The sequence below is a fragment of the Macaca fascicularis genome, chromosome 15, assembly GCF_037993035.2.
Source record: "Macaca fascicularis isolate 582-1 chromosome 15, T2T-MFA8v1.1".
Taxonomy (NCBI): domain Eukaryota; kingdom Metazoa; phylum Chordata; class Mammalia; order Primates; family Cercopithecidae; genus Macaca; species Macaca fascicularis.
In genome coordinates, this window is record NC_088389.1 from 3,683,576 (window position 1) to 3,695,133 (window position 11,558).

At 58.6% G+C, this 11,558-nt stretch overlaps 1 protein-coding gene across 11 annotated transcripts in view; it reads right to left on the minus strand.

Moving 5' to 3' along the window:
• KCNT1 (potassium sodium-activated channel subfamily T member 1) overlaps positions 1–11,083 on the minus strand; it is a 93,189-nt gene extending 82,106 nt beyond the window's left edge. For all 11 annotated transcript variants that reach the window (XR_012424110.1, XR_012424109.1, XR_012424108.1 and 8 more), the window contains exon 1: positions 10,900–11,083. Coding sequence is in view for 7 of the 11 variants with exons in the window: in XM_065529867.1 (XP_065385939.1) it covers positions 10,900–11,009 (110 nt within the window). In the remaining 4 variants the exon portion in view is untranslated. The remainder of the gene's footprint in view (positions 1–10,899) is intronic.
• Positions 11,084–11,558: the final 475 nt, after the last annotated feature.

Below are 11,558 nucleotides of genomic sequence, written 5' to 3' on the forward strand. Positions count from 1 at the left end.
TGGGCACAGGGGGATAGGGGAGTGTTGGGGGATCCGGTCCCTGCCGAAGCTGGTTCAGGTGGAACTGGAACACAAGCCTGGCATAGCCAGACACAGGGACCCCGGGGCCCACCTCGAGATTCTGCATCCCCTCTTCTCTTGTGCCCTCCTCCCTGTGTGACCCAAGGGCCCTAGAGGAAATCTAGGACCCCCAAGAACACATCCATAATCTTTTTGAGTGACGGCTGTGCCAAATAATTGCCAATTTCCATAAGAATTCTGTGCTTTGGTGGCTTAAGGAAGGTGTCCCTCTCCTCAGCCCTTACACCACTCTCTGGACAAGGTGTGGAGCTCAACCTGTGGGACTCACACGGCCCTTGGAGCCAGGGCTGAGGTGACAGGACAGAGCACACCCCCTAGGCAAGGCTAGGGCAGCCCAGGGGCTCAGAGCATCCCTTATTCCTCTTGCGGACTCTCTGGGCTGTCAGTACACACCCTGCAGGCCCAGGGCATGGCAAGAGTCCTGCTGGCATGAGCACGACTCAGTCCTGGCCCATCAGTCCTGGCTGGGCAGCTCCCGGCTGGGCACTTCACCTCCCTGAGCCTGTTTGCTCATGTGTGAAGGGAGATACTGATGCCCGTTCCCTTATAGGACGACTGTGAAGATGTAACCAGACAGCACGCCTGAGGCACTCGGAACAGGGCGGGCACGTGAGGGCTTCAGCTACAGCAGGTGCAGCGTGGCCAGCAGTTTGGCTGAGCTCTCATGGACAAAGGCTATGACCCAGGATGGCCGGTGCCCAGTGTGCCCCCTCCGCTCAGTCGAGGCCCATCAGGGAGCTCAGGCTTGGGACACTGACTTTAGGAATCCATCTGGAGAGGCCAAGAATGAGCAAGGCAGTGCACACCCGGGCACGGCAACAGGAAGTCCCCGCCAGCTGTTTGGTGCGTAGGTAGTCACGGGCACTGACCCCGACAACCCTGTCAGAGGGGAGCCCGGCAGCCGTGCTCAGTGCCAGCTGCCATGGACTGAGAGCCAGCTGCACGCCAGGCACCCTGGCAAGCCAGGTGGTGGCATGGAATCCTGAGAACAGTTCTCAGAAGCCAGGACAGTTTCCATGCCTAGTGCCTGGCAAGAACAAGTAGCTCCCGGAGCCCAAGGAGCATCACTGAGGTCCCGGCAGAGACGCTGGGGTCGGGGCCAGGTCCAGGTTCACCTTGGGCTGTGCTACCTTTGGGCAGCTGGGGGCTCTTCTGATAGCCGCGAGTGCCTGCTTCTCACTCCCCTTGCATCTGTCCCCAGAGGCCATGGAGCCAGGGCTGTCTGACAAACTGCTTAAAAACAAGCTTCTCCCGCCAAGGGCCCTGGGCATTCCTGTTCCAGTTGGGAATGCGAGGCTGCCCGTGCCACCATAATGGAGGCCTTACCTGTGCACTGCTGCGAGGAAAAGGATAGAAGGAGGGAGTCGTGAAGGGGGCTTGTTTGGAGCTGGCATGATTATTTACTGGAAAACCCAAGAGGAATCAGCTGAAAACCTACTACAGCAAATACGGTACCTAGTACAGCGACCAACCCAGGAGCACCACCTGCTCACAGCAGGTGCAGGAACTCTGAACCCGGGCTCCACCCTGCCCCAAACCCACAGGGGCACACGGCATTCCCGAGAGATGGACTGGAAGCTGTCGCTGGCGGGAGACGGAGGTCTTCCTCCCAACGGTCCAACAGTCCCTTCTCCAAACACACGGGCAAAGGGAATCGCTGCCAATCAAGAGCGCATCCCTATTTTCTCAGAATTTGATGAATTGCTTCAAAAATTAATCCTGAAGAATATACGTGCAAGAACAGGCACAGCGGTTGTGAAGAGGAACAGAGAGGGCCCTTGTCGTCTGCTGCCAGCACAAATGTCCAGCCACAGCAGCTGACACTCCACGGTCTGGCTCAAGAAAAGACAGAGCGGTGAGACACAGCAGAATACCTCGACCGGCTGAAGCCCACGTTGGCATCCAGGCTTGAGAAAGGAGGCAGGGGCACTCACTGGTCCCATGGTATTGGGATAAGTGCAGCTCCAACTGTCCTGACTCAAGTTATGGCTGCAAATATCAGGAGGAGTGATATCCTCCCCATTGTGCTGATGGAGAAATGGAGGCCGGAGAACTTCAGAAACACACTTGACCTTGTTCCTTATTTATTTTTTTTTTTTTTTTGAGACGGAGTCTCGCTCTGTCACCCAGGCTGTAGTGCTGTGGCCGGATCTCAGCTCACTGCAAGCTCCGCCTCCCGGGTTTACGCCATTCTCCTGCCTCAGCCTCCTGAGTAGCTGGGACTACAGGCGCCTGCCACCTCACCCGGCTAGTTTTTTTGTATTTTTTAGTAGAGACAGGGTTTCACCGTGTTAGCCAGGATGGTCTCGATCTCCTGACCTCGTGATCCGCCCGTCTCGGCCTCCCAAAGTGCTGGGATTACAGGCTTGAGCCACCGCGCCCGGCCTATTTATCCTTCTTTATCACTTGTCCCCTTGCCTCAGGAGGGCCAGTGCTTGAACCCAATACCCGGCTCCAGCCTACGCTATCCAACGTGCCTTCTGTTGGATAAAATAACATTAGACCCCACGCTGCAGCCCCAAACCAAGGACAAGATGGAAAGAAAATACAGGAAAAAGTGTTTAGAGCTGAGAAGACCTTTTATTTAATATACAAAACCCAAAAATCATCTATTCCAAGAGGAATAGATTTATAAATGCTTCTACATCTGAACAAAAACACTGCTGTTTAACAAAAGACATCACTGGCAAAAGGAAAGAACAAGCGACCAACAGGAAGAACATATTCGCAACAGCATAATTATCAGAACACAGCCCTGTGCCTACAGGATCCGTGGAAAGGAAAACAATCTAGCAGAAAATACAGCCCGGTGCAGCGGCTCAAGTCTGTCATCCCAGCACTTTGGGAGGCCAAGGTGGGTGGATCAGCTGAGGTCAGGTGTTTGAGACCAGCCTGGCCAACATGGTGAAACCCCATCTCTACTAAAAATACTACAATTAGCTGGATGTGGTGGCACACACTTCTAATCCCAGCTACTCGGGAGGCTGAGGCAGGAGAATCGCTGGAACCCGGGAGGCGGAGGTTGCAGTGAGCTGAGATGGCATCCCTGCACTCCAGCCTGGGTGACAGAGCGAGACTCCGTCTCAAAAAAGAAAACAAAGGACGCATGAGTGAGGTTCAAAGAAGAGGAAAGGAAAACAACGCACAAGTAAAGACAAGCCACCTGGCTGGTAATTAGAGAGATGAAAGTTGCACAGACTCCTGCGCCAGCGATCGGCTGTGGTTAGAGAACGGGGGGTTCTGCAAGCCACGGCTCTTGTGCAGTGTCCAGCTGGCTGGGAGTAGTGGATTAATTATGGCGGAATCATGGGTCCTCTCCAACTTGGAACCTCTACCCGGGGACATCCTTGATCTGTGTCCGAGGAGGCCCAGGCATGGATTTTCATTACGGTCTCATGTATGAAGGTGAACATTGCAAACAGCCTGCACGTCCATGAATTCAGGAGCGGCTGACAGCTACAGCCAACACTGCTCTGTGAAGGCACAGGTCTCTGTGAGCCCGTGTCAGCCCGTGTGGATGCAACACTACACACACAGAATGACATTTAACGAACCCCATTTAAAAACTAAACACGACCTCTTTCCACAGAACCCTAAAGAGGAGGTGGGTTTCTCTGGGCACCCAGCTTGTAGGTGATCTAGAGACGGTCCCCACACACTGGCAGCCACAGTGCGGGGGGCAGGATGGGGTTCTAGGGCAGTGTGTCACCCGTTGTACCTTGCAAAGTGAATATATCATGCACGACGTGTGTTACGGCAAACGGAACAACTAAGGGCTAAAGACATCCTCCCCCAAACTCTAGCATCACCAGGCCCTTATTTCTGCCCCGGCTGGGGCTCAGAAAGAAGCAAGGAGCCTGCCTCTCAGGATTAGCGAAGGAAGTCCTGGATAAAATATCCTTCCCCACAAAGACTTCTTTTAACATTCCTTGTGGCCCAGCATGGTGCCTCACCCCTGTAATTCCAGCACGAGGTGGGCAGATCACTTGAGCCCAGGAGTTCATGACCAGCCTGGGCAACATGGCAAAAACCTGCCCTACAGAAAAGTTATCTGGGCATGGTGCCTGTAGTCCTGGCTACTCAAGAGGCTGAAGTGGGAGGATCACTTGAGCCCATGACGTTGAGGCTGCAGTGAGCCATGACTGCGCCACTGCACTCCAGCCTGGGTGACAAAGCTAGACTGTCTCTCAAAAGACAACAAAAAAAAAGATTGTGACTGTCTTTGGCTAAGGGATTGAGGTTTCTCTCCTAAAATACATTCTTGTTCACACTCAGTTCAAAATTTCCAGGAGCTGGGCGAGCCATGTTTGACAGAGACGTCAGGGAGGAGGGAGATGAGCACATGTAAGCATGCAAATAGGCACACGCATGCTGACGTGTGAATGAGCATGTACGTGCATGCAGAGGTATGTGCGCGAATATGTGCATGCCTGTGCGGATGGGTTTGCATGCATGCATGTACAATGTGCGTGTATGCATACATGTATGTGGGCATGTGTATGCATGTGCACGTATGGACATATGTGTGCATGTGCATGGATCTGTGTGCATGTGCCTGCCTGTGCGTGGGCATCCCTACCCAGCATTCAGGAGAGTCCCCCAGGCAGGCATAGCATCACCGCGGTGGGGGCGTTTGAGTGCTGGGCTTAGTGCCCAGCAAGTGCAAAGCTGCAGAACCTCTGCTGACCGTGGCAGAACAACTCAATGCTTCCTTTGCACAATGATTAAAAAGTCAGAGCTGCTCAAGATGCCCAGGCAGCTGGGCAGGCAAGTGTCCTGGGTGACATCTCTCTTTAGGGGAGGGGCTTCTTGCCCATGTGAGGGTGGCTGCTCAGCGCCATCTCCTGAGATGCTTTAAGATCCAAAGTGAAAGCTCAGAACACGTGGATGAGCCGAAATCAAGCTGTAGATTTATCCAGACAGACTTCAGAGCAGCTTTCTCCCAGCCCAGAGGGAAGAGGGGAAGGCCAGCAGCACAGCGGACACAGGGCCCCCGGCGAGGCTGTGGGGGCCATCACCCCTGGACCCGTGCCCGACGTTGTCGGGGGAAGCAGAAGCCTGGGCTTGGGCCAGATGCCAGGGAGCTCTTCTGCTGTCCCCGCCCCATGCAGCAGCCAGCAGTGTGCTGGTCACTCAGTGGCAGATGGCAAGACCATCTCAGGGTCCTGGGTGCCTGGGACCCTTGGCTGGTCCTTCCCACAGGCCACACCCTGTTCTCCAGCTGTATCAGCCCACACAGCCCCTGCCCCCGGCCACGCTGTGGCTACTGGGAGGTGCTTGGTGACTGCACACATCAGCTATCAGTACCCTCGAGCTGAGCTGGCTGCTGGAGGCAATGGTGATCCTAGCAAGGAACACAGCCTGGAGCTGGCAGGGGACCCTTGGGGACAGCCCTGCTAGGATGGACAGCCTGAGGGTGGGGAGGCCATGGTGGGGGCTGCACCTGGAGGAGAAACCGCCCCTCTCCCACAGCTGTGGGAGGCACAACCATACCCCTGCTCATTCCCCCAGAGAGCTATGCCAGGTCCCTGTGCCGGCCATGCTGAGCACCTGAGGGCTGGCATGGCCTGTAGGAGTACACTGGGCCTTATCTAGTCTTAATTTTTATTTTATTTTATTTTATTTTATTTATTTTTTTTTTTTGGCGGAGTCTCGCTCTGTGGCCCAGGCTGGAGTGCAGTGGCCGGATCTCAGCTCACTGCAAGCTCCGCCTCCTGGGTTCACGCCATTCTACTGCCTCAGCCTCCCGAGTAGCTGGGACTACAGGCGCCCGCTACCTCGCCCGGCTAGATTTTTGTATTTTTTAGTAGAGACGGGGTTTCACTGTGTTAGCCAGGATGGTCTTGATCTCCTGACCTCGTGATCCGCCCATCTCGGCCTCCCAAAGTGCTGGGATTACAGGCTTGAGCCACCGCGCCCGGCAATTTTTTTTTATTTTTTAAAAATTATTATTATTATTTTTTTTTGTAGAGACAATGGTCTTGCCATGTTGCCTGGGTTGGTCTCAAACTCCTGGCCTCAAACGATCTTCCCGCCTTAGCCTCCAAAAACACTGAGATCGCAGGCATGACCCACCGTGCCTGGCCTTGGGCCTCTCCGGAAACTGAGGCAGAAGTGGGGCTTCCATTTCCTCAGCACCAATGAACTCTGGGGGGGCTGGGCCGCTTTAGGAAGACCGAGGCACAGGGCCCCTGCTCCATCTAGGGTCCCATACCCTGAGCTGCCATCATGCTTAGAAAATGACCAACTCACTGGCACTCCCAATACCTGCCCCAGCCCCAGCCGCCTCCCTCAATGTGGCTGGAGTCAGGGAAGTTCACTGGAAAGCCACTGTGTGTGGTGGTCTGAGCCCTGGCTGTCCGTCACCGCTTGGGTCTGCCCTAGGCAAAAGCACTATTGGTACCTGTGAAGCACAAGGACCCACTTCCGGCCCCAGGAGGGGGTCACAGGCAGATGGAAGCCCCCTTTGCCCCTCTGGTGGAGTGCCCCAGAGTGGCCACAAAGGAGAGACCTGTGTGCCTTTCCTGGGCACCAAGGGGCCAGCTGTGTCTCAGCCTCCGAGGCCTGAGTGGTGCCTGGCAGGACACAGACAGGTGCCCCAGGGGGACGGTGCCAAGGAGGAGACAGTGGCAGCTGGCACACGCCGCACCCCGGCACTGTTGCGAGGGGGAGCCAGTCCCACCCCTGCGGCCCGTGGGCCATATGGCAAACATTAACACCGTGGGAATCTTTCGACCGGGCAATTCCACTTTTAAAAATCCATCTCAGGGAAGTAACTGGACAAATGCTTAGCTCTGATGTGTCAACATAGCTGGTGCGTAACAAGGAACAGACGAACTGACCGGTGTGCAAGCTCCCGACGCCAACACAGCTTTGTAACACAGCTCAACACAACCTCGTAAGGTCCATGCTAGCTCAACAGCACGCCAACACAGCTTTGCGTCCGTGCTGTCGACACGGGCTCAACACAACCTCGTAAGGTCCATGCTAGCGCTCCCATTCTACAGATGAGGAAACTGAGGCCCAGAGAGGTGAAGTGACTAGTCAGAGCTGACACAGCTACTGCATCTCGGTGCTGGGATGGACCAACCTCACAGACACAGTTCCCAGAGGCTCCTCCAGGCCCTCTGCTCCTCCCAGGGCGCCCGCCCTGTGCCAGTCCAGACCCTGGTCCTACAATGCCCTTCATCTCCTGATGCCCCCACCTCTGCTCCAGTGAGGCGACCGTCCTCTCCCACCTCCTCACCTTCCGCCCCGATCTAGGGAGCAGCTGGAGGCCCCCTCTCGAGGAGGGCCTTCCCAGGGACATACCCCAGGAAGCTCGCGGCCTCTGCCCTGCCACTGTCCCCTGCAAACCTTTTACACTTGCCAGTTACTAGCACTGGTCTCACCTCCCTGGGCCAATCGCAGCCTGGCCTCAGTTCCAGCCCCGCTGGCTCACTTCCAAGTTTCACAGGTGGAAGCGGGTCTGGGTGAACATGAGTGGCTTTACCCACACACAGCTGGGAGAGGTCCCAAGACACCTTTGAAAGATGCCCATTTAACCAGGCCTTGGCACCCAGCCACCTGGCATGGGCATGCCGAGTCCAGCCTGCCTTTCCCCAGACTCATGACTGGTGACTTTGAGGTCACACAATCGGGCTGGCGGGCCCCACACATCCTCCTCCAGCTCTCACACACGTGCCCAGGGTGTGCGTGCCTGGCTCACGGCGCATCCAGGTTCACCGGCACACACAGCACTTGTGTTTGGGTACACGATATACCCGTTCAGTACCCCTCACCCATGCAGGGCTGGGACACACTCGGATAAACTTTCCTGTTGCAGAGAAACCTGGGATTGTTTGTGGGAGACACAGAAGTGCCACCCCTCCCAGGGCCGGTGGCACCGGGGGCAAAGCCTGCAAGCTGGCATCCCTGGGAAGCAGGACACAAAGCCTCAGGGGAGAGCCTGAGACGCCCCCCAACACCCTCCGAGGGCATGAGACGGCCCCACAGCAAGGTACCGCTGCTGCCACGCCAGGCTCGTCCCAAGTAATTTTCTGTATTACTCTAGAGCTCCCCGTGCGGTGGGTGAACCAGACCAGCACACTTGGAGGCTGCCGGGTGCAAGGACACAGGCCACACACAGGCCAGCCACAGGAAAAGAAGCAGAGGCCCCTGTGGGGACCCCGCCTCCTCCCTTCTCACTCACCTCTGTAGCTTCCTGAGCTGCTACTGTGGCCACTCCAGGGCCACAGCAGACGCCTGAGTTCCCCGTGGCCCAAGCCGTCCCTCCTGCCGGCCAGTGCTGGGCGGTACCTTGGGCCTTCAAACCTTTCCCATGGGCCCTGAGCTACTTCCTGCTGCTGAAGGCACTGCTCCCTAATATGGGCCTGGAAGGCGGGCCAGGACCTTGGGCCAGGCATTTACCCTGGCAGGATGCCAGGGCCTGATCCCCTCAGGGCCTAGAGGGTCCCAGGCCCACCCTGGAGCAGGGCTGCTGGGAACTGGTATTTCCAGGAAAAGGCCTGGCTGGGGCTCTGATGCAAAGCGCGCTGGGCAGGGGGTGGCCACTTGCCAGCTCTGGGGCCAACAGGGCCACTAGCCCCTCCCTCTCCTATAATAGTTGTCATCCCCAGGGCCTGTGGGGAGACAGCTGAGGGCTCGGGACTCCATGGCATGGGGGTGGGAGCAGGGCGCCTGGAGGCCAGAAAGGGGGCCAAAGGCCGGTGAAGATCCCTGCCACCTGGAGGGCCAGGAGCTCCTCTCTGGAGCCCCACTTTCCGGCCTGGCGGCCTCAGGGCTGACTCTGGGACGCCACTAGCATGGAGCTCGGGGTTTGAGCTGGGGCACTGGTGTGGGGTGGGGTGTCCCAGCACCTCCTGCCCTCTCTGAACCACAGCACCAAGGCTGGCATCCTCCAGCACCCAGGAAAGACGGAGGCCTGCTCAAGGCCTGGCACCAAAGCCAATGGACTCCAGGGCCTGGGTTCTGACCACGCTGCTGCCTGGCGCCCACCTCCCCGCCTGAGAGCTGGTGCGGAAACCTGCCCCGTGGAGCTCCCCCACCACCAGGCGGCACGAAGGTTCTTTTTTTCTGCAGCTGAAGCCACCTGCCTGGGCCGCAAGCCTTGGCCTCACCTGGAGCTTAGCTCCCCTCCGAGCCCAGCCAAGCCCAGGTCCTGCTCCCTCCCCAAGCCTGACTCTCCCTGGAAGGCTCTCACCTGGCCCGCCTGACATTCCCCCAGTGCTGGCAGCTGCTCCACCTGCAGTGTGATAGGGAATCTCTGTTGCCACGGAGGGCAGCTCAGTCCAGCGGGGAGGAGGAGCTGTCCCGGGCGGGTGGGCAGGGCCAGTTGGGAGACACAGGTGTCTGGAAGGACCCAGTGGATGAGGCCTGGAGCTAAAGGCCAGATCCTGAGGACACAGTCCCGCCGCGTCTTCTAGAGAAAGTCAGACCCAGCAGGGCAGGTACTAATGGCCAGAGAGGGCAACACTAGGCCAGGGCGGGAGATGGTAGGGGCCGGCCAGCCCACAAAGACAAAGACTATCCACGACCCCCTTGGGGTCATTTTCTCCGTGCCTGACAGGCAACCCCCGGATGGCCCCTCAGGGCACATCCAGGCTGTGCCCACTTCCCAAGGACATCGTCAAGTCACTGGCCACCCTCAGAACACCTGCTCCTCACCCACGCTGTATCCCGGACTCCCCCAGGTGCCAGGCGGGTGCTGTGCCTGCCTCTTGATGCTGGGAACCTCCTCTCCAGCCTGGTCCCTCACCAGAGGCAGCCCTTAAAGACTATCCACCCCACCCCCTCATTTACTCATGGGGAAACTGAGTCCCACAGAACAAACGGGCAGCAGCACCAGGCCTCCTGCTCTCAGGTATGCTCTTCCAGCCCCTTCTCTGGCCTCAGGACAGCCTGAGACTGGGCAGAATCCAGAAGAAACGGCTCTGTTCTGCTGGGGAGGGGCTCGCCCAAGACAGAGACCAGCTCTGCCCAGGGTTCCCTGGAGTCTGGCTCTGGGGACAGGGGGAGGGGCAGACCTGCCTGTTTTTAAGGGCTGAGGGAGGCGGGAGAGGACGGGGAACCAGGACCCTGGGGCCACCTCCGCTCAGGACTGTCCCACTCGGCTGCTGGTCTGTGCCTCTGCACTGGTCACTCGGTGGGTGGGAGCCATGTGGCATCCCAGTACACTACACAGGGAACAGTTGGCTCCAGGTCACCTGAATGCCCTTCTCAACTGACCCTCTCCTCCCAGGGACGGGCCAGCAGGGAGAGAGCAGTGACCAGAACCCAGGACCCCGCCCTCATCTGACAGCCACTTAACCCACTTCCCACTGGGGGCTGTTCTTCGGAAGGTTGCCCTGGACACCCCCTACTGTGTGGGGTAACATCGTCGGGCACCCCACCCTGACCAAGCACTGCCATGCCACACCAGAGGGATGGAACCTTCCTCCCCACGCTGGGGTAGAGGAGGGGGCTGAGGACGTGGAAGGCCCTGCACCGCCCCCAACCTCCCTGCCACTCCCCCCACCTGGGAGATGCTCAGGACCCCCATCTAGCCACGGCCGCTCCCCCCAGCTTCCTACCAGGTGGAGGACAGATGGGGACGGACGCTGCTGCCTGGGCACCTGCTATTTGTTAGAGAAAGCGAGGCCCACCCTGAGGGGCGCCCCTGTTCCCCCAGGTGGGTTGGGAGGGCACTCGCGGGTCCTGGGGAAGTTGGATGGCCCTGGGAACGGCGGGTCCTGCAGGGTGCGGGAGCCTGAGGGGGAACTTGGGGGTCTTAGGTTAGACAGGGGTCTCCCCGCGTGGGGAGGGCGCAGCAGACCGTACCTGGTGGCGCATCGGCCGTCGTCGAACTCGAAGGTCCGGTTGGTGTAGCCCCCGCCGCGCGCCTCCCGGTAGACGCCCCCTGGGCTACGCGCCCCGTCGGGGAGCGGCATGCGGCCCGGCAGCTCGGACCCGACCCGAGGGAGAACCGAGTGGGAGCTGCCACCTTCTTCCCTCGCTTTGCCCTGAAAAGCATTTTTTTTTTCCCCCTCGCAGATTAGCAAGGAAAAAACGCCAGTCCCAGGGTCGGGTGCGGGCGTCTGTCCGCGCGCGCCCCCTGCCGGCCGCGCCGGGACCCGCGGCGGCTCTGGCCCAGGCTGGGACGGGGGTTGGGGGTAGGCGAGGGTAGGGAGGCCGAGGGTCCAGGGACCCGCCCCCACTGCGGCCCTCTGAACCCTCAAAACTCCGAAGAACGGAACGGGGTTCGTTAATGGCTAGAAAAGACCAAGCGCGCCGCCACCCGGCCCTACATCCCTGGAAAGGCTCCGTGGTAGGCAGCGGCTTGGGGGGCTCTGGATCCTTTGCAGGCAGCAGGGCACATGCGCTGCTCTGACCGCCAGCATCCGGCCGCCGAGCCCAGGCACCGTCACCACCTCCCTGCTGTGCTGCTCTGCCCTGGTCAACACTGGTCACTCAAGACAAGCCACATTCAACATGACTCT